This window comes from Echinops telfairi, unplaced genomic scaffold, assembly GCF_000313985.2.
Source record: "Echinops telfairi isolate 266 unplaced genomic scaffold, ASM31398v2 ScPeMD7_7458;HRSCAF=8496, whole genome shotgun sequence".
Taxonomy (NCBI): domain Eukaryota; kingdom Metazoa; phylum Chordata; class Mammalia; order Afrosoricida; family Tenrecidae; genus Echinops; species Echinops telfairi.
This window is the reverse complement of record NW_022111358.1, coordinates 16,760,365-16,781,541: the sequence shown is the minus strand read 5'-3', so window position 1 is coordinate 16,781,541 and position 21,177 is coordinate 16,760,365. Positions and strand designations below refer to the sequence as shown.

The window sequence follows — 21,177 nt, the reverse complement described above, 5'->3', positions numbered from 1 at the left end:
ATTGGAGAGCCGGAAAGACCAAGAATCAGAGACTGCCAAGCTGCACACCACGGCGGTGTTGAGACGTGCGGAGGCCCGTTCTGGTGCTGTGAAGACGGTCTCAGTGAACACAGCAATCCACTGCTCTCAGCGCCCTCCCCCGGTCCCCCTCCCCCCCACATACATAGAGGCATGTGCCCGGAGGTCAGGTGGCCTCCGGCACCGCTGACCAGCCGTGGAGACGAGACTTGAACCCAGGGCTCTGGTGCTTGATCCATGCCCAAGTGCTCTGGCACTTTGTGGCCTCCCTGACCGCCTAGTTATGAACAAATAAGGGATGAGGAGAGGCGTACCCCCAAACCGATGTCCCATACAATCTGGTTGTTGCTTGTGAAACAAGGATCCTAGGAGAACCAGCGGCTAAACAGTGCCCGGAGAACGGCTGTCAGGGCCCTGCGAGAGAGGAGCTCCTGCCCTGCCCTGCCCTGCCCCTTATAGGCCTGCCCCAAGGAGGTCTCCCCCAGGTGGCAGCACCTGACACCCCACCCCCGCCCGTCAAGGTGCTACCAATGGTCCCATCTTTGGATGCCAGCGAGCGTCCCTCCAATGGGCTGTCACGGCCTCTCTGATGTAGTGCTCAGTGCCAGCCCCATCTTCCGCATGGAGTTTGCCCACGGCCCCATCATCAACATGCGACCATGCCCAGAAAGGTGACGTGCATGCCCGCCTGCTCCAAGGAGCCCAGGTGCCGCAGCCTTTCAGCACCTAGCCACTGCTCAGAAGGTCAGCAGTTCAGTTCCCAGGTGTCCCCCAAGAGCAAGAGGTGGCCGTCGGCTCCCATGAAGGTGACTGCAGCCCTCGCCGTGATTCAGAACGGACTCAGCGGCCCCTCTCAGTGGCAGCAGCACATCCCTATCCAGCCTGAAGGAACTGCCGGCCTTCCCAGCCCCCTGACCGCCCCCACGGCCCCTGTCAGCACTCGGGTCCAGCTGCAGAGAAGGGCTGAGCTCGGGGTCCCAGTCAGCTGAGGACCGCTGCTCCCCCCCTCCTCCAGACCCTGAGGCTGGTGGTCCAGGGACAGAGCAGGCAGCTGGCCACACTCCAGGTACCGGTCTGGGCTCAGGGCATGTCAGAGTGTGCTCAGCACACCCACTCAGATGCCCACACCCTCTCCTGACCATCTGAGAGAAGCTCCTCTCTGGCCACTTGTGGGCCCCACAGGCGGGAGCAGGGGAAGGGGGGCAGCTATTAATGCCGCCCGCTGTGTCGCCCTGATTGAAGCAGCCACCAAGCAGCAGGGACGCCGGCTGATTAGTCGCCAGAGCTCAGCCTCAGAGTGGCCTCCTGGCGAGCAAGGCGGCCGGAGGGAGGGAGGTGGGAATTAACAAAGAGCCAGCTCTGTGGCCTCTGAGGCCCAGTCCCTACCTCAAGGTGGAGCGAGGTAGCCAAGCCCCTTTCACTGGGAGAGAACTTGGGGTGCAGTTGGAGAGGTGCCCGGATGTCATTTGCCACACCCATGACCTCCTCCCAGTGCCCGGACACTGGGCATTGAGAGCCCTGTACAACCCGAGGACAGCTAGTTCCAAGGTGGCAGAGCCAGGGCCAATGGAGGGACTCTCAACAGCATAGACCCTGTCGGCAACGTCACATCAGAAACCAGACTCGCTGCTGTGGGGGCGCATAGGAAACCCTGCAGGGTGGGGTGCAACTGCCCCTGTGGGTTTTCAAGACCGTCAAGGGTCGGAAGCCGCCTCTCTCTCCCTCAGAGCAGCTGGTGGTTGGTAACCCGTTGTACCCCCGGCTCGGTGTCATCAACTCAAGCAAACCTCTGTTTGAGGAACCGGCGTTTCTCACGGATACAAGATGGGCTCTCTCTCGACAGGGCCAGCAAGAGACTGGTCCCTGCGTGGTGGAAACTGTGAACGTGCTCCGTGGCCAACAGGAAGGTCAGAGGTTCAAGTCCGCCCAGAGGGAGCAGGGAAGAAAAGCCGGGTGAGATCCCTTGCTGAAGGAAGCCCACCACTGGACCCCCTCGCGGAGACAGCTCTGTTCTCAGCCACAGCGTCATCGTCGGTCACCGTGAGCCCAATAGAAACCATAGGATTCCTTTACATAATCCTTATATTAAGGCGGGCCAGTTTGCAGAAACTCACCGAGCAGAGCATCTGTCTGGCAAGGCGTGCTGGCTTGATTTCACATCGCATGGGCATGGGGGGGGGAGGTCGACCCAGGGTCCTGCTATCCCCCGAGAGCTTGCTAGCCACAGAGTTTGAGGCCTCCCTGGAACCCTCGGATCAGAAGCTGCATTCTAATGACCCCCAGGGGTCTGTGTGCACACTGCAGTCAGAGGAGCCCGGGGACCACTGCTCATGAGAGAACAGGAGGGACATTAACTGTCCACCCAGAGCCGGTTGCATGGAGCTGGGCCAGGCGGCCTGGCATCCTGGGCTGGCCCACCTGGGTGGTCAGAGAGACCAGGTCTCCTCCCAGAGAAAGCTCTGGGCCCACTGTGCCCTCTTCCTGGGCAGGGACTCGGAGCCTCCGTGTGAGGCGGGGCGGGCCCAAGGAGGACCCTGCCCAGAGAAGCAGACACACAGGCCACCACACACTCTGGGCCGCACGTACTGAGCCCTTTCGCAGTGACGTCCCCCTTGCTCTGACCACTCTTCCCAGCATCACTTTGTTCAAAGGTGTGCTTGTACAGTGAGGGTCTCCTGCGCACACGAGTCAGCACCACTCCTGGTGCAGGGCCTGGACAGTGGGGAGTGGGAGGGGGGCCCTCTGGACCATGCTGGCTGGCGCTGAAGAAAAGGAAGAGGAGGTGCCCCCCCCTTGCCCCCAGAGCATCACCGGGGGAGCCAGAGCTGTGATGTACACCCCAGGGGAGCTGAGTCAGACCTTGCCACTGACGCACGCACCGGGAGGGTCTGAAAGCCGGCTTCTCAGAGCAAAGGCTGAGGAGCACTAAGGCTTCCATCCTCCAGCCAAGGGGCCGGGAGGGGTGAGCGCAGCCCGGCTGGCAGAGCCGTCAGGTACCAGGGGTAGGAGGCTTGACGACCCCCGCGTCATGCTGGCCAAGGTGTCTGGGAGGCAGCCCCGGGCAGGAGTGACCATCTGGACGCTGCCCCCTGGCTGGAAAGCCCTGGCACTGGCACAAAGCCACTCCCTTGGGCTGCTCCTCCTCAGCCCCGTAGACGAGAGCTGAATCTGGAGCCAGTCCCGAGCATGGGGGGGTAGGGGGAGGGGCGTAGTATGGGGGCGGAATTAAGCACGCTCCTGTGTGCACGATCCTATTTGTAGCATCACTCTCGCTCGTAAGCTAATTTTAGCCATCCATTCTGCTTCTGTTGCCATTTATAAAATGAGAATGTCAAATGCAATATTAAACAAGCGGGATGAACGCAGAAAAGGAAATGCCAGGGAGGCATTTAATAAATGAACCTCATGTTTACGTGGGGAGGGAGCCAGCCTGGCCCCCCATGAATCCCTCTCTCACTCATACGCAAGGCCCGGGCACACACAACTGTTTGTGTGCAGGCTGCTAACGAGGCGGGAGCAATGGGTGTGTGGAGGTAGGGAGGAGGACGGGAGGCTCAAGTGTCCACTGCCCTCTGGGCCGACGCCATCTGCCTGAAGGGAGAGGGCCGCGGCCGCTCTTGAGCCCCGATTGCCAGGTCCTGGTTTGTCTGCCCTTCATCCGACCTTGGGTGGAGCCCTCCCACTATTTCGGGACCCAGGGCTTCTGGGCTGCTCCTGACATCCCTAGCCACTCCCTGGGGTGCAGGTCTTGGGAGGAGGGGTGTCTGGAAACTCAGTGAAGGAGGCTGCTCAGAGCTCTCTCAGACCACCGGGACTCCCTGGGATGCTGAGCCCTGCAGACAATGAGCCTTAACCAAAAGAGGCTTTGGAAGACATAGCTGATGCTTAGAATTCGCAACCAGAAGTCCAAGGGAATGTGGTTCTCCTCTGAGACCCCACGAGGTCACATGAGTGGAGGGGTCCCCTCATTGGCAGCTGGCTTACTTACTGGGCCCCCTTCTCCCCAGAAAGGTTCACGCTGGTGTTCCGTCGAGTATTTTGTTCCATGCTTGCTCTTTGACCTGAAAGTGGAGAGGTTAACTGGGCCCCGAGCAGGGTTTCTGCTGAGCCCACTGTGCACTAGGGGGTCAGGGGTGGGGCACCACGCATCCAGCCTTGGGCAGAATCCAGGCACCTGCTGGAGGCAGGATTCCAGTTCACTTTGAAATGTCCTTGCACGTTCTCAGCAATACAAGAACAGCTGCTGCTGCCACCATCAGCTCTTTCCCCAAATAGTCCCGCCCGGGACACTCCCTTGGCGCACCTTGCTGATGGAAGCAGGGAGGTGGAGCTCTGTCTGTCTGTCTGCAGACGTGAGCTGCCTGGACTATCGTGGAGGAGGGACAGGGTGGCTCACCGTAGTCCGTGAGCTTTTTTCCTGGCTGGCATTCTACGCAGTAGGTCGCTCAGCTTTGCACCACAGCCCCTCTGAGGTCAGGATGCCGTGAGCTGTGTTACACTGATGAGAAGTCCACCCCACGGCACCGAGGAGCCAGGCAGCTGGTCTTCGCTCTGCCAGCTAGCAGACCAGGATTCCAACCCAGGGCCCTCCCTTATCTCTTCGTTCCTCTTGTCCCCAAACGTCCTGGACCCCCCTCATCTTGTATTGTCATCGTTGTCATTGAACCTTTTCCCAGACCCCGTACTTGCTCGACAGTCTCTGGGCCCTCGTCAGTGCCCTGACCACAGTCCTCCAGGTGTGCAGCCGCCGTTTCTTGCGCTCCTCGTGTACAAATTGTTTCTCCCCGAGCAACTCAATCTCACTGCCCCATAAACTTGCACTTGACCCCAGAGAGACAGACCTTGAAAGGAACAGGATGCTCCAGGCAGACACCCCTAGCCTTACTAAGTGGGTGACGATGTGGTTTAAAGAAGACATAGAGGGACTTATTTTAGGTCCAAGGCTTAAAGATGAGCTCAGGGTGACGGTTTCCGCCACAGTAGCTCCAGAAAGCCTAAGCTCCCTCGGACTTTGAAATCCTGTTCGGCAGTTCCCTCCTCTGTTGATCAGGAGTCTCCGGTAGAGTCTTTGATTACAGAGCTTGGTAATGGTAGCCAGGCATCGTCCAGTTCTGGGCTCACGGCCAAGGGAGCCTCTCTGGTCTTTAAGGAGGTTCCGCTAAAGGACGGTGTCCACTGTGGCAGCCACACACTGCCCTCCCTCTAAGCACTGGCGGCTGAGAGCCCTCACCCCACTCCCCCTGCCCTTCCCCTGCCCCAGCTCATCAAGATCCACGTGTGTACAGTGGGGATTTTGTTTCTTTGTAGTCCATCATCTCTAGCTTGACCTGCTCGGGGTGAGAAATGAGGCTGCCGAGACGCAGGCCCCTTCATGCCCCACAAAGTGCCCTTGTCCCGGGCAGGGGGATCAAAGCCTGGGGCAGGCTCGGGCTTCCCGCCCGGCTCCCAGGGCAGCCTTCCCCTCACCAGCCTGGGTGCCTGCCTCCCTCCGCCCATGTTTCTGGCCATCCCCGCAGAGACCCCAAGGTCCAGGGACCCGTTCCCCGAGAGAGGGCGTGGAGCAGAGGGTAGGCCCCCCCAGCCCTCCCATCCCAGGCACAGGGCCTGCAGCCTCGGCGAGTGAGGTGTCTGACGTCGCTGAGTCTCCGTTACTCTTCTCTGAGGTGGGTGGACCGTGGGCAAGACTTCACACGGGTGTCACTGCGTCAGTGGACAAAACAGGAACATGGCAGGTTGCTTAGGAAATGACATTGTGGCATTGAATGCCCTGAAGTCCCTGACTATGCTGAGGTCATTTAAGGGAGTGCCCTGGTCCTTAGAAGATCCAATCCGTGAAGGAGGCCACCGATTGGCAGGCGATTCCAAAGAGAAAACGCACATGCGTGTGGACGTGAGCATGCTGACACACACAGGGCGTGATGGGCGAGGGAGGGCAGGGGGCATGGATGGAACTCATGCCACTTCTGTGAGAAAGCAGAGGGTGATGGGGAGCAGCACACCCCCTTGCTGAGCTCTTACCCAAGTCCAGAGGGAAAAGGTACCTCCCACCCCAGAGGTTAGCCCCCCTCGAGCACCAGGAGCCCCACAGCAGGCGCCACAACCAGCCCCTGGGCCACCCCGGAGGTCACAGTGCTGCCCTGCTTCCTTACTCCGTGTTCTGAACTCGAGCCAGGGAGCTACAAAGCCGGCCACCCTCCCTCCTGGAGCCAAGCTGCATGTTTGAAGACCAAGGTTGCAAACCACGCCCCTCCTTCCTTGGCGGCTTGGCGTGGCCTCGGCACGCACTCCCTGGTGTGAGCTTGCCATTCGTGTGGCCGCTTCGTGGCCCTGCAAACGGTGGCACTTCGAAATGGAGACTTGTCTTCCTGGCGCCAGCAGTTGGTCACTAGCCGCCAGAGTCTATGTGGGATTTGCCGACCCTGCCCGCCACCCTCCGTTCAGATCACCCTGATCTCCCGGTTGCCATTCGAACTGGCAGCCACACAGCCATGGCGACAAGCCGCTGAGCTGTGGATGAGGTGACCCCAGGCTGGTGCCTTCGTCCATATCCGGGCCCCCAAGCCTGGGCTGCGTCTGGAGAGGAGTGGGGAGGTGGTAGGGCTGTGAGGGTGGAGCTAGAGGCCTGTTTATTAGGAGAACCATCTCCATTTCGGTTCTACTGACCTTGGGGAGTCAGGCAGGTCTCTCCGGCTGCATTAGGAGTGCCCTCCCCGTCCCTCCTTCTATTCCTGGTAAAAGAGGCCCCCAGTGCCCACTGCACCAAGACCCCTGCCTGCCGGATGCCAGGGGTGGAGGGAAAGCCTTCTGCCGTCCTGTCAGCTCAGGGCTGTTCACTGCTCCCTGTGGTAGCTACGCTCCACAGATGGCCACCGCACGGCAGGCCTCCCGGTGTGCTCCCCTCCCCGGCTGAATCTAGGTTGCCAGCGCCTGGCAGAAGCAACACTGTTGAGCCTGGTAGCTTCTCCTCTGGCATGTCAACATGTTTCTTCTTGAGACACTCCCTCCCGGAACCCAACTGTCACATTGGAGACAACGTGAAGGTGTGTAGACGCACCACCGACAACACAGGTCCCAGCCAAGCTAGCCTGCGCTGGTGACCCTGGGAACTGAGAAGCTGTGTCGGACCCCCAGCCTAAACAAGCCTTTTGATGGCTCCGGCCCCAGCCACCATCCGACCCAGATGACACCCAAGAGCAAGTGCCCAGCGGAGCCCAAGCAACTCACAGGCCCATCCGTGGTAGTTTGAAGCCACTCCGTGTGGGGCAGTTTAGTGCATACTGCAGCCCTTAGCTGGAATGTTGTGTCCAGCCACACAGGTGGAGCTGGGGAGACGGCTGGTTTTACCTGCCTTGGTTCTGACTCCATCTCTGGTTGGCCACGCCCAGCCTGGGTTGGTCCTGGTTTGCACAGGATTGTGGGAGACTGGCAGAGGAGGTTGACCCAAATGTGGACGAACCAACTGCAGGCCCAGAAGAAATGAGGCAGGGTGAGCTTGAGCCCTTCCAGTGGAGCAAGAGCTCGCAGAAGTGGAGGCACGCCTTACTCGTCTGGGTGCGCCGTTAGCCTGGCACCAACTCAGCCTCATGTGGTAGAATGAAGTAGGTGTAGACTCTTGGGCCCCAGTGGGCCCCACTCCGGGCCTGGGAAAGTAGAGGTTGACCCTGACCCTGGTGCCGGGAGCTCACAATCTGCTGTGGGTGACATGGCCTGTGCCAGTCAGATGGGTGACAGAACGGTTGCGTCAGCCAGCCCTCGACCCACTGCTAGGACTCAGGACGCAGGCAGGGACTAGCAATATTCTTTTTCTTTTGGCTTGTCCTTTATCTAAAATCTTAAAGGCGCCAGGGGCTGGGTGTGTAGGCCTCTCCTGGTCTTGAGAACTCTCTCCAGAAACCCTCGGCGCAGGCCAGGGCAGGCTCCCTGGTGTGACTGCTGCCCCTTCCTGCCATTCAAGTGGCCGGGCATGCTGGGTCTCCAGAGAGTGCCCTGCACCTCGGCACCCGGCCTCTGGGAGCACTCAACGTGGACACAGCGGGTGGCTGACAGAAGCCACAAGATTGGTGCTGCCCAACACGCCAGCAGTCAAGACCGGAGCAGAACTAAAAAGAGCTGCCAGCCCTGAAGAGTAGGTGGGTTTGTTTAAAAGACTCCCATTACAGTCAGTTAACCTTTCTGTTCCCTAAATGAAAATTGTATAAACCTGAAATTTCCGTTGATCAGGTTGCCTAGGAACAGACAGCAGGTTTTCAGAAGACAATGCGGCAGCGTGTCACCGATAGGGCTATTAGGAAGCGAGCTGGTTAGCGGCATTATCCCGGAGCCCCTGTCAGCGTTCATAATTATCTGTCTGCCTGAGCAGAGCACGCCCATCTTCCCCCCCCGCTCCGGGCAGGTTCATGCAAATGAGTTTTCTTACCTGTGGCTCTTGGAGTCCCAGGGGGTGGGGCCGCAGGTCCAGGACTGCAGGACGGAGTTGTCCCCCTGGCTTCAGAGAGGCAGCTGCAAGGCCAAGTGCCCACGGGTGTGTTCTTTCTAATCCCTGCCCCTCGGTACCTGAAGTCAGCATGCTCACAGGCAGGACACGCAGAGCAAGGTGGAAATGTTTTAAAAAGCAAAGCCATTCGAAGACAACTGTTAGGCCTTCTTTGGATTTTTGTTTGTTTGTTTGTTTTTTTCTGTAGTTGGCTTTTCTTTTTGTTTGTTTTTGTTTGTTTTTTTGCCAATTGAGCCAACTTTTCAGTTTTCCTCCAGACTAGAGCCTTCCCAATACCAACCAGTGGCCCTTGAGTCGGCTTCCGCTGGCTGGCAACGGCTCTACGTGAGTCCTGTTAGACTAGAGCCGTGTTCCACAGGGGCTTCCTAGGGTAGATCGCCAGCACTTTCAAGGCACCTCGGGGTGCACTCAAACCGCCAGTCTTTGGGTTAGCAGCTGAGCACCTTCACCATACATACCTCAGGGGCTCCTTTTCCCAGCCCAGTGCATGTTAGTTCATAGCCTAGTGGGTGATTAGAGGCCGTCGTGCAAAAGTTTACCCTTGCTGGGGGTGGGCACGCTGAGTAATTTATTTTTTTTTTCTGAAAAGGGGGTGGTAGGCCAGTTAAGTTTGGGAACCTGTGGTTTGTAGTTACGTAGCTGAGTAACATTTGCTCAGTGTGCGTGAGCCAAATGTGGCGTAACCAGTCCCCAGTTCTTGTACACCTGGGGCATTGCCTATGTTTATTTGCTGTTGCAATTATAAGTAGGATGATGGAGGTCTTCACCCATGGCTCACTGCAAGTTAAATTCCTCGAAGTAGGATTTCTAAGTCAAAGGATATTTAAATGAATAGCTTCTGATACCTTGTCAGGTTGCCCTCCAGTAAAAGAGGTGCCTGTTCCTTCCCCATCTCCCAGGAACCCTGACATCAGACTGCCCTGCCCCTGCCCCGCGGGCCGGTGAAAGGTGCCCTCCTCAGTGACTGAGTTGCCTTTTCCTGCCCTCTGCCCATCTTGGTGTGAGGTTGATCATCGTAAAAACTCTGAGTTCAGCCCATCAGTAGTGGAGGTCGAGCCATTTGTGATTGTAATCATTCTCTACGTTACCTGGCGTCTTTGAGGAAGGAGGGGTTAACCTTGAAGGTGACTAAAGCTTCCCCCAAACCTAGGCATTAACCTGCTTTATACATTGAACTCTTTGGGGCAAGCGTGTCTCCAAAATGACTAGGTAAGCCAGCAGCGTGCCCTTTGAAACAGGTGTGCCTGACAAGCTAGTTGCCAGCCAGTGTCAGGTGGGCACAGCATACCCGCAGCAGCTGTGGGCCCACTCTGCTCCGTAAGAAAGACACCTGATTCGTCTCTCCTCCATCGCAGGCTGCCACACTCTGATTTTGTGAGTGTATGTGTGCGCGCACACGCGTGCACACGCGTGCACACGCGCTGTAAGCACCCCAGCCCACCCTTCAGCACCCTGTCTTTTATCATGGGTGCGCTCAGTGACTGGATCTGCAGGCTTGTTAAACTGACCCATCAACTAGGGACCTGGGAGGCCTTCCCAAGGTCAAGGTGCCCTCTGGTGAAGCAGGGGGAGCCTTCAGCCACGAGAGCTTCCCCAGAAAGTGCAAATGCTCTGCCCTGGATGACCAGCCTGAAGGTTGGCAGTTCAACCAAGTCTTTGAACCGGTCCATTCTAGTCCCAACCACCTACTGAGAATTTGCTTTTCCACCGGAGACATAGGGACTCAGAATCTACATTGTAACCAAATCCCCAGGTATACTTGTGTACACAAAAGAATCTCCCTGGGGGGGTCTCATTAAAATGTGGGTTCTGGTTCAGGATATCTAGGGTAGGAAGGCAAATTTCTCAGCAGGTGGCCAAAATAGAATGAGCCCACTCAAAGCCGGAGTTCAAACCCACCCAGTGGTATGGGGAGGGTCCGGGGGGATGCCTGGTAATTTGCTTCCACTCAATGTAAAATGGGATCTCAACTCAATACACAGAACTCAAAAGTTCTCACAACTGGGAGAACTTATAACCATCACAGCGTGATACATGGAGAAAGGATTGGAGTTGTCAAGGGTTGCGTTTAACTCGGATCCACCATCAACCCGCATCGAAGCAGCAGTCAAGAGCTCCATCGGCGGCACGAGACCTCCTCGCAATGTTCAAGGGCAAAGATGCCGCTTGAAGGACGGAAGCATGCCTGACTCAGCCGTGGTCTTTTCAGCGACCTTGAGTGCGTGTGGGGCCATGAATACGGAAGACGGGGGAGGAATTGATGTGTTTAGATTATGGAGCTTGCAAAGGAGATGCATGGACCAGGGACTTCCAGGAAAACAAACAAGGCGATGTCGGAAGCAGTACAGCCAGGATGCTCTTTAGAAACGAGGGTGGCGGGATTTCGTCTCCTGTTTTGGATGTGCTATGAAGAGAGACCAGTCCTTGGGAAAGGGCATCATTAAAGTCGAGGGGAGGCAAAAAAGAGGAAGGCCCTGGGCAAGATGGATTCCCACAGTGGCTGCGACCGTGGGCTCAGACACAACAACTGTGGTGCTGGCACAGAACCGGGCAGGGTTTCGTCCTGATGTGCCTGGCGTCTCTGGGTCAGAACCAGCCTGATGGCACCCGTCAACAGTCAGCTTGTGTAAAGAAGATGGCCGAGAAAATTCTACGGAGCAGTGCTGCCCTGCAGTGTACAGGGTCCTCATGAGGACAGCCTTTGGTTTGGCTTGGTTCAATTTGGTCGTTCTGCGTCTCATCCAGTGTCTGAGCGCGTGAGCGCAATAGGAGTGAAGACATTTTGGAGGCAGAAATCAAGCAGGGAAAATTAGCAGCCACTTGAGGATGTACCTGTGAAGTGAGAACCCAGCCACCCGGACCAACAGAGCCCGTGTTGAATCCGGTAGCCTCAGAAGAGTTCCGGGGTGCAGGCCCTGTGGACAGGGCAACCTCTTAGACGAGGCTTCTCGGCCTGGCCCTGATAGGCCTTGGCTTCAATCCATTCCACACCCTTCAGTTTTCTCGTCGGTAAAGACGAACTGGCTGGCCTATTGAATCAGACCGTCAGATGAACTGACGTGGGGTGTCTGGTGGCCTGGAGGAAATTTGTGAACACTTGAAGGGCCAAACCGGGCACTGGTGATAGAATTCACCTCCCATGCCAGAGACTCGGGCTCAATTCCCCATCCACGCGGTCCATGCACAGCCTGGCAAGATGCAGGCAGAGAGCATCCAGTCTAACAGACTAGGGAGAAAGGCCTGACAGTCTGCTTCCAAAGCTCAGCCAGTGATGCAAACACTGGGGTCATAATGATCCCACCAGGCCGATCATGGGGGCACAGGCCCAGCCGAGCTGTCGCCCATTGTGCTGAGGGTGGGCGGGAGGGGAAGCCAACAACTGTGTCTAAGGCCGATCATGAGGGTTTACTGCTATTATGACTGCGGCCACCCCCACTCCCAGACGCTCCAAACAGCCAGGATTAACCTCCTTCGCTCTGCGGCCTTCTGCGCCAGCTCCCAGCTGAACCCTCACCCCCATGCATGTGTGTCTTGAGCGAACGTCCCTGCAGCCCCAATTTCATCCTTGTAGGTTTTTCCAAAGCAGGATTTGCCCAAGTGGTGCGCGTTTTCTTAAATATTTATTTTGCAGGCCATTTGCTCGCAAGGCTATTTTTACAGGGAGTCGGGAGCAAGGCTAAAAATAACTCTGCTCGTAACCAGCTCGGTTCTGCATTTGACATTTTCCTGGACTGCATTTGCATCTCATTTGCTCGCCTTTCTGTCTCACAGGTAGAATGTAAGAAAGCTCAGCCGAAGGAAGTCATGTTCCCACCTGGGACAAGAGGCCGGGCCCGGGGCCTGCCCTACACCATGGACGCGTTCATGCTCGGCATGGGGATGCTGGGTGAGTCTGGGTGGGACCTGGGGCCCAGCAGTGTCACTGTGGGTGGGAGAAGGCTGGGGAGGCCTGAGTCTGGGTCTTCGCACCTGGAGGTGAGGGGGATGAGTTGCGGTGGTGTGTGAGCAGTTTGCCTTCTGCCTAGCTGCGAGGAGGCCTGGGCAGTTGCTTCTCTCCTTTCCATCCTTTTAATAAAGAGAGCAGGGGAGCCCTGGTGGTGACAAGTCGGGCTGCTAACCACAAGGTCAGCAGTTTGAAACCACCAGCCGCTCCTCGGGCCACAGATGAGGCTTGCTACTCCCATGAAGAGTTACAATCTCGGAAGCCCACAGGGCCAGCTCCGCCCTCCCTCTGGGGTCACCATGAGTCAGAATTGACTCTATAGCAAGGAGTTTTTAGGGTTGGTCAAAAGGGTGACCCCGAGTGGTGCCTGTGCTTCCGGCGACCCTCCGCTGCTAATGCAAAGACTGACGTTGCCAGCCCACCCAGAGGCACTGGGAAGAACGTGCTGATGACCAGCTGCTGAAAGGTCAGAACTTTGAAATCCCTGTGGAGCTCAGTCTGGCCAGTCGAGGTAGGCTGTCCACAAGTCAGGACCAACGTCACAATCAGCTGGGTGGTTGATGTAGTTGTGGCTGGTGCACACCGTCCCTGCAGCCAGCTGGTAACAGAGAGGTTGGCAGTTGGGGTCCACCCAGAGGTGCCTCAGCAGGAAGGACCTGGTGAGCTGCTTTCAAAGATCCAACCCCGGAACACCCTCTGAGCAACCATGGTCACCGTGGGCCGGGGTGGCTCCTGCCACAGCCATGGGCCACTCAAGCGATGGTGGACCCACGCCCTCTCCTCTGCGCAGAGGGGTTCTCAAGGACCTCAGGAGGCCCGGCTTCGGCTGTGCGAGCTAAGGCTGCATTTTCTAGAACTTGGGAGAGGAGAGGAAATGGTGAGGGTGGGTGATAATCCTGTCTATTTAAATGATTAACATTTTTCTCTTGGGATATGAAAATTTGCATTTAAATGGATGTTTTAAATAGCCTATTTTACCCTTTATTTGGGAGGGGGAAAATGATGAAAGACAAAGTGTGTTTGTTCTGACTAAAAATGATCTCTCCTGGCTTTTAGAGGAATTGAGTTGCACATTATGCCCCTTTCCTTAAAGGTATCTCTGTCCTTCCTGCGTAGATAATTGAAAATCTTGCCGCTTAAATGGCATGAAAGATGGGGAAAGCAGTGGAGAAGCGTAATGGTGTGGGTCGCAACAATAATTAGGAATTTCAAGGCATGAGAACGGTATTTTAGTGCAAGTTATTGTGTGTCCGGAAAATACTAATTAAATGGGATAAATGGTAGTTAATGGTGAAATTCCATCCAGGCACACGACACATCTCGTGTTAATGGGTTTTCATTTGGCATGGCGAAGAGCCCTCTTCTATATTGTTTGATAAGCGCTTTATAGATTTTCAGATGGGCTGCTGTTTATATCATTTCAGGCTTAGTTTTAAAATTTATAACGCTTTTCTTGGTCTTGAAAGACGAATGTTACCTACTTGTCTGAGGAAATAACGGGCGGGTATAAGGTCATTTGGGAGAACTTTAAGAAATGGATAAGAAATGGAGAGGAAAAAGAGAGGGAGGCCAGGGGACCGCTTGGAAAATGATTGCGGTGTTAGTTTTCCTCAGCTTGTTGTTGTTGTTATTTTGGGTTTAACACCATCGCTGGTGAAAAGTCCCATTTTTAGTTCCTCAGAAAATTGGCCAAGTGGTTCTCAAACTGACCCGGAAGAAGAAACCCACAGAACTAAAGAAGCTGTTTTTAAAAAGCAGGGGAGGTGGTTAGCTTAGCCCAAGTCCTGTAACGAACGTCGTACAGCGCTCTAACAGTTAGGAACACCCCCGTGCCGGGTAAAGCCTAAGGACCCTCAGCTGGCCGCCACCTGTGGCTGGTGGCTCAGGAGTTAGAGCCCGGGTGACTCGGGACAGCCCTGAGGGCCAAGCGTCTCTGCAGAGGAGGGTCTGTGTGTGCTTGCTGGGAAGGGGGTCACGGCAAGTGGGTGCTGCCGGCAACTGGTCTCCATGCTTCCCTCGCCGTGGGTGCTACTCCGCAGTTGGCAGTCGACACCCCACCCCCAGCTCCCATGGTTGTCAAGTCTGTCGCCTGGTGTAGGTAGCTGAAAAGAAGGCCTGGGAGATGATGCGTCCGGTACCCGTCTAGAAGGCAAAGTCGTCGTGGAGGGCTGGGGGCCAAGTTCAAGAACCACAGGTCGGAGGTCCCTGCCAACCTGCCCCAAATGGGCCCTGCGGTGAGCCGGCTGGCAGAGCCAGATTCTTTTGTGGATCCGACTTGTGTGCCCGGGCTGAAAAGCTGATCTACAAGGAGGGTGGTTATTCAGGCAGAAGGTCTGCGTGTGCGCCTTGGTGACAAGAGATAATTACTGTGGGATTGATCAGGCGTCCAGAGTACTGGAGCAGATAGATTGTGCAATGGCCAGCACAGGAGGGGCCCGGCGGCTAATGGAAGCGGGGCGAGGTCAGCCCACCGTAATATGTCTTGATGGGGCGTCCGCCCGGGTCTGATGCCAGGGCTGTTGATAAGCAGTCAGCCAGCGTCCCCAGTGTGGCTGGGCTGAGAGCCGCCGGAGCAGAGCTGGGCTTCACCACTAAATGAAGAGGAAAATTGAAGTCATGTTGTATTATAAATTTATGATTTCATCTGCCTGACCCAGGGGATGGGTAGCGGTGGGGGGGACGATGAGCCCCACCCCCACCCCACCGAGGCCAAATCCTCACCTTGGGTGTGCAGGAGACAGTAAGGGCACATCCGGAAGGCCGGGGGTGTAGCTCTCTCTCTTCACCCTTCTCAGAGAGGACAGAGAAAGCAGAGGCCCTCCGGGCCTGGCGTCCCAGTGTCGGGGGGCCCCTTGGGGTGACGCCGGGGCATGGCCTGCAGCGGTCAGGTTGACTCTGTGATATTGAAGACCCTCCCGTGCTTCCAGAAGTCTCCCCGGGCAGCGGCTGTGGGGCTGTGTGCGTGTGACGTGCTTCGCTCGATTGTTGGGTGAGGAAGCTCTGGTGTGGCGGCGGATGATGGAGCCTCAGCTGCCCGCCCACGAGGTCAAGCTAAGGAAGGTGCCGGCCAGCGTGCAGATCCGTTGGACCCTCCCCTCCCAGAAGCTCTGCTTCTGCCCCTCAGTTTATACCTAGTGGGCAAAGGCCAAGCCAGGCTGTCCTGCCGGAGGCACCTGTGAACCAGAAAATGAGCCCCAGAGGAGCCGGGCAGGTGAGGGCTGGTGAGAGCAAGTGTGAGGAGACAGGACATTTGGGTAGTCGTGGGTGGCTCAGCAGCACAGGGAAAGGTTGGCATTTGGAGTGCACTTGTGGATGCCTCAGAGGAAAGGCCTGGTGATCTCCTCCCGAGAAACCAGCCATCAGAAACCCTAGGGGGTGCAGTCCTACTGGGGCACACACAAGGTGGCCAGTCGATCCCATGACTGGAGCCAGGAGAAGACGCCACAGCTGGTCTCACCGCTTCAAGGTCTCTCGGGGCTTTCCCTCGGGATGGGACTCAGGCCCAGGGAGAGGAGAGCAGGCCTCAGACATATCCTGGGGCCTCGGGCCGGTTGGCACAATGTCCAGTCCAAGTCTGGCAGCAGGAACACAACCCCAGCAGCAGGGAGGTGAGGGAAGGGGTCCGTCCCTGGGCGTCTAAAGCTTGGGAACTCTGGACAGATAACTCCCGCTTACCGAACATGCTCCAAATAGGATTTAGGATTGGGCCTATTCCTGGGCCCTCATTGCCGGCTCCCGAGATGTCTGGAAAGGGGTGAGGGTCCTCTGGACAGGAAGACCATGACAGCCCAAGGGCTTGTGTTAGGGGCATGTTTAGGGAGGGCTGGAACCCCACCTCTGTCTGTCAGTTTGTTGTGGTGGCAAACATGTTGGCGCGAGACCAGAAGCTATGCCATTGTCTTCCAAATACCAGCGGTGATGCCGTGGTGGTCCAGTCTCGGCAGAGCTTCCAGACCAAGACAGGCCGGAAGAGGAGTCTGGCAGTCTACTCTAAAAATTAGCCTTTGAAAGCCCTGGGGGATCACAGAGTGCCGTCTGGCACTGGGACAAAGCACTCAGAATCCACAGTGGTGACAGTTGACGTGAGTCTTTTGTGAAGAAGGTGCGGGGCTCCACAGTGTTTCATTCTGTGCACGTGGGGAACCTGTGAGTCAGCGCGAGTCAGTGCTGACCACCACACCAACCTCTAGAGGCCCGTGGGGAAGGAGGAAGGGGGTCCTTGCAAACCCACAGGCTAGGAGTCCTGGACGGCATGGAGACTCCTAAGTCAACCCATCCAAGAGGCCTCCTACCAGCGCCCCTGGTGGCCATCAACAGAAACAGCGCCAACTTCTGTTCTTCTGGTGGTAGAGGGGCGTAGTGGTTCCACATTGGGCTGAGACCCTCATGGTCAGCAGTTCGAACCCACCAGCAGCTCCTTGGGAGAAAGACTAGTCTTTCTACTCCCGTAAACAGTTACGGTCACTGTGAGTCAGCATTGGGTTCACTGTGAGTCAGCATTGACCCGATGGCAGAGCGAGTTTACCAGTTACGCAAGGAGGCCTGCCAACCTCAACGTCTGCAGTTCAAACCCATCAACTGCTCCATGGGAGAAAGATGAGGCTGTGTGCCCCCATGAAAACATATAGCCTTAAAAAAAGAAAGAAAAAGAAAATTTATAGCCTCAGAAAGGCCATATAGGGTCACTATGAGATAGTTTGGTTTGAGGGTTCACTACCTAGCCAGTAGATTATGGGAAGGCCTTGGGCAATACGTAGAATTGACAAGACGTCAAAAACCAGACAGGAACCAGAGGAGCTGGGTGTTCACAGCCACAGTTCAGGGCCCAGGTCAGGACCACGGCTCCGTTTGCTGGACTCCGCTGTCACATGAATTGGGAACCGCCCCCATCATCCATCCCCACCCCCTCTCCCGCCTGAGCAGCAAGGCGCCCAGTGGCCAAGCTCAGGTTCTGGGCCAGCTCTGTCTGCCAGGCTCCTGGAGAGGGAAGAGGGCCGTTGCTGTTCCCTCGGGGGAGGCATGACAATCTCCTACTGTCCCCAGCTTCAAGGTAAAATACATTCAGTCTATGCTCTCCAAATCTCAACGTCAGCCGCCCGCCCAGGGTTCCGCGCTGCTAACCTGTGGCATTTGCTCTGTGGGTTCAAGAAGGTGGGTGGTCTCTGGGATCCAGCTGCCCAAGTGTGGGTTAATCTCCAGCCAGCTGACAGCAGGGGCCCAGGCCCCAAGAGGAAGGCAACCTCGGTCCCGTGTAGAGACCCACATGGAGACAAGTCAATTTTGTGGTCGGAAAGTGGCGCGGTGGCTCCCCAGCCCCGGCCTCCCTGGGAGGTCACCCAGACCTGAGCAGATTGTGCTGACAACCATTCTCTCTCCTTTCTCTTCAAGGCTACCCCAACTTCGTGGCGACCTACGGCCGCGGCTACCCTGGATTTGCTCCCAGCTATGGCTACCAGTTCCCAGGTGAGCAGCTCTGGTCCCAGGGGTTCTGGGACCTTCAGGCAGGAGTGGGAGGGAGGTGCCCAGGCAGGATGCAGCTAGTACACACGTCCACCCCCCAAATCAGTCTCTACTCACTCCCTTTCCGCACCCCTCAGCTGCAGTCAGGGACAAAGGCTCAGAGTCTCTGACCGGTAGGGGTCTTGGGCACTGGGCATTTTGAGAGTGGCAGCTTTCAAAGCAAGGGAAAACACGGAGGGAGCCTCCCTGCTCACGCCCTACTTCCTGCGCCGGTTCCTTCTCACCCAGCCCACTCTGGGAGGCTGGCTTCCTCCCTGCCCTCCGCCTCCCATCCCCTGTCCCACATGCCCACTGTCTGACGTCTCGGCCTCTCCTCCTGCGCTCCTTCCTCTCCTCCCTTCTGCTCTTGCTGTTGTGTTGTGTTGTGTTGTGTGCTGTCCAGCTCAGGTGGTGGTGCTGGAGGCAGAGCCGCGGTGATGCCCACTCACTCCCGTCTGCTCCGGCTCCGATGGAGCTGCCAGCCTGAGACCCCTCCTGGGAGCAGCCAGGGAGTGTGATCTGTAGGGCAGGGCCCAGGGGGGTTGGCTGTGCCCCTTTCCAGACTTGGAGCCAGAGGAGCACACACTGGGGGGCTGGGGGCCGGGACCCCCGAGGCTCCTGGAGGAGGAGCTGGGAGCAGAGTTGGGTCCTCTGTGGTTCTCTGCTGAGAGAGGCGTCCCCTCCCGGCTGGTCCTCGCGCCTAGATTCGGAGGTCTGGACCCTCGGGCCGGGGGAGCCAGGAAGCAAAGGGAGCAAGAGTGCTGTGGCTGGAAGGGGGTCTCTGGTGGGAGGAGTAAATGAGCAGAGGAGGTTTCTTAGACCAAGCCCCTCAAGGGAAGGTGTGGAGGGACAGTCACACGGCGCCCAGACTCCAAGCGCCCTGTCCCGCGTGGCACAGATTTCTCAGCCAGCTGCACTTTTGCCCCAGTTCCCACATAAGTCACCATGGCAGGTCATGGGGTCGCAAGTCCATGCACCCCCGTGAGGTGTGGATGGGGCGGCATGGGCAGGTATGGGAGGGCAAGATGCGGGTGTGGGGGGGCTCTGCCCCATGCATGCCCTCTGGAGCTGAGGCAGTCTCCCCGTCTTGGCGTGGCTCCTTGGCCTCCCTCGGGAAGCTCTCCTCCCAGGTGGCTGCTTTAGGGTGGCCGTGGGCACTGCACACTGACAGAGAGCTGTCCTCACAGGAGGGGCCAGCCCTGGTGCCTCCATGAGTCTGTCCCCATGTACAGATGGGAACCCCGAGGCCCAGAGAGGCCGGGGACCATGCTTGAGGGGGTCACCACTAGCAGGGACTCTGGGCAGTCCAGTTCTCGATAGTCACACTTCGCCCCCTCTTTGGGGCGCAGCCCCGCCAGCAAGGCACCCACTGTGGCTGCTTATGTGCAGATGCAAAGCCAGGAATTCAGTTCCTCGGTCACACGAGCCACGTTTCAGCCACGCACTAGCCACGTGTGACTAGCAGCTGCCTCATTGGACCGGGCGGACGAGTGCCTTCCCTCCATCAGCACGGCTCTCATGCAGGGTGCTGCTCTAAGCCACGTGGGAGAGGCCTGGCCCTGGGCATGTACTGCGTCCACCCCTATTCTCTGCTCCTGGCCTAGAAGCTGCTGGCTTTGGGGTGGGGTAGGAAGCTCTCATTAAGGCATCCCAGGGCAGGAGCCATAGGACTGCCATCATCACTGTGTGTGGCAGGTCCCTACCATTTCCTCCCATGGCACTCGTCCCCAGAGGGCAGAAGGGGAGCACTACATAGAGCCACTTTGGGGTGGCCTGGGGCCCCATGAACCAGCTTGGGAGGTGACCCTTGAACTGCGTCCTGGTGACCTCAGCCCCTGACAGACATCATCCAGTAGTGACCAAGCCTAGACTAGCAGGACAAGGGGTCCCCAGGGGTGCAGGCTCAGAGAATGAGGCTGAGGGCGCAGTGGGCGGGGAGTAAACACACCCAGGGCTCAGCTGCAGCCACTGCAGCCGCTCCTGCAGCCTGGCCACCAGTGGGGTTTCAGCAGGGCCAAGACCAGCCCTTGAGATGTGTGGGCAGCGGGAACTAGCAGTTGTGTTTTCTCTTACCCAGCAAACTTCCATTCACACCCCCAGACACCTCCTCTTCGTCCCCGATGGGCAGAAAGGGACCAGGGGTGGCCCTGCTCTCGGCAGGGCATGGAGGGCCCAGGGGCTGCAGCTGGTCCCCCAGCTCTCCTCAGTGAAGAGCCAGGCTGGTTTCGGGGTCCAGCGCGCACCTGACCCCACACGACAAAGGAGGCTCTGGTGGCGTGTTGGTGTGGCCTGGAACCCCAGGTGACTCTGCAGGCAGCCTGTGGTTCTAGCCCACGGAGCGTGGGTCTGCGTGGTTTCTGCTCGTGACCCTGTGAATCGGACGCTCACCCCAGAACCAAACCTAAACCTTCTGTAGCCGTGACTGTCGGGGTGGGGCCGTGGGGCAGGGGAGCTCAGGAACATGCCGGCATTGGCTCCTGTCAGGAGAGTATCTCATGGGCCTGGCCAAGGAGGATGGAGTGCAGTGGGGGGCACCCAGAGGTGGGCTGATTGTCGGCCGAGCCCCTCTCCCCACCCCCTGGGGACCTCCTGGGGTCCCGACAAGCACACCTGTCCTGATGCTTTCTCTCTCTGTGCTCTTCTTCCTTGATGTCCTCACTCTGCCCCCCTCTCCCACTTGCCCACCTCCGGGTCCTGCTAGGATGATTGTGGGCCCCGCCCCCCCTCCCAGCCTCTTCCTGAATCCACGGCAGACAACACTGCCCGGTAGCTACTTCTGAAAAGTGAGGGGCAGCCGTGCTCCTGGAGGGCTGCTACAGCCCCAGCCTCCCTGCGGTCACTCACAGAGCCTGTGTCCTGGGCCCAACCGCCTGCCCACCATCTCCCTCCTCTGACTGTCCATCTCACCTGAGTGGGGTCCAGATACCACTCTCAGGGGAGACCTCGCTAAGCCACCTTTGTAGTGTGCTGCCTGTCTCTGCCCGCCGGCAGACCTCCCCACAAGTGAGCGAGTTGTCCTGAGAGCCAGGCTAGGCAGCTCTGGAGAACCGTGAGGGCAGAGAGCGGCCCTTGCCTAAGAAGGCTGGGGCCCGCAACCACTTTGGGATCCGTTGCATCTCCCCGTTTCTCCATTCCACCACAGACCCTAACCCAGCCTGGCCTCTGCAGGTCCCTCTGGGCCCCTGCATCATCAGGACCACCACCCAGGGCCTCCCGTCACCTG

General features: G+C 57.7%; 1 protein-coding gene across 4 annotated transcripts in view; it reads left to right on the top strand.

Moving 5' to 3' along the window:
- Nucleotides 1-21,177, top strand: part of MSI2 (musashi RNA binding protein 2) — a 424,197-nt gene that overhangs the window by 360,675 nt on the left and 42,345 nt on the right. For all 4 annotated transcript variants that reach the window (XM_004707028.3, XM_045299348.1, XM_045299347.1 and 1 more), the window contains exons 7-8: nt 12,284-12,398; nt 17,844-17,918. In XM_004707028.3, coding sequence (XP_004707085.1) covers nt 12,284-12,398; nt 17,844-17,918 — 190 coding nt within the window. The remainder of the gene's footprint in view (nt 1-12,283; nt 12,399-17,843; nt 17,919-21,177) is intronic.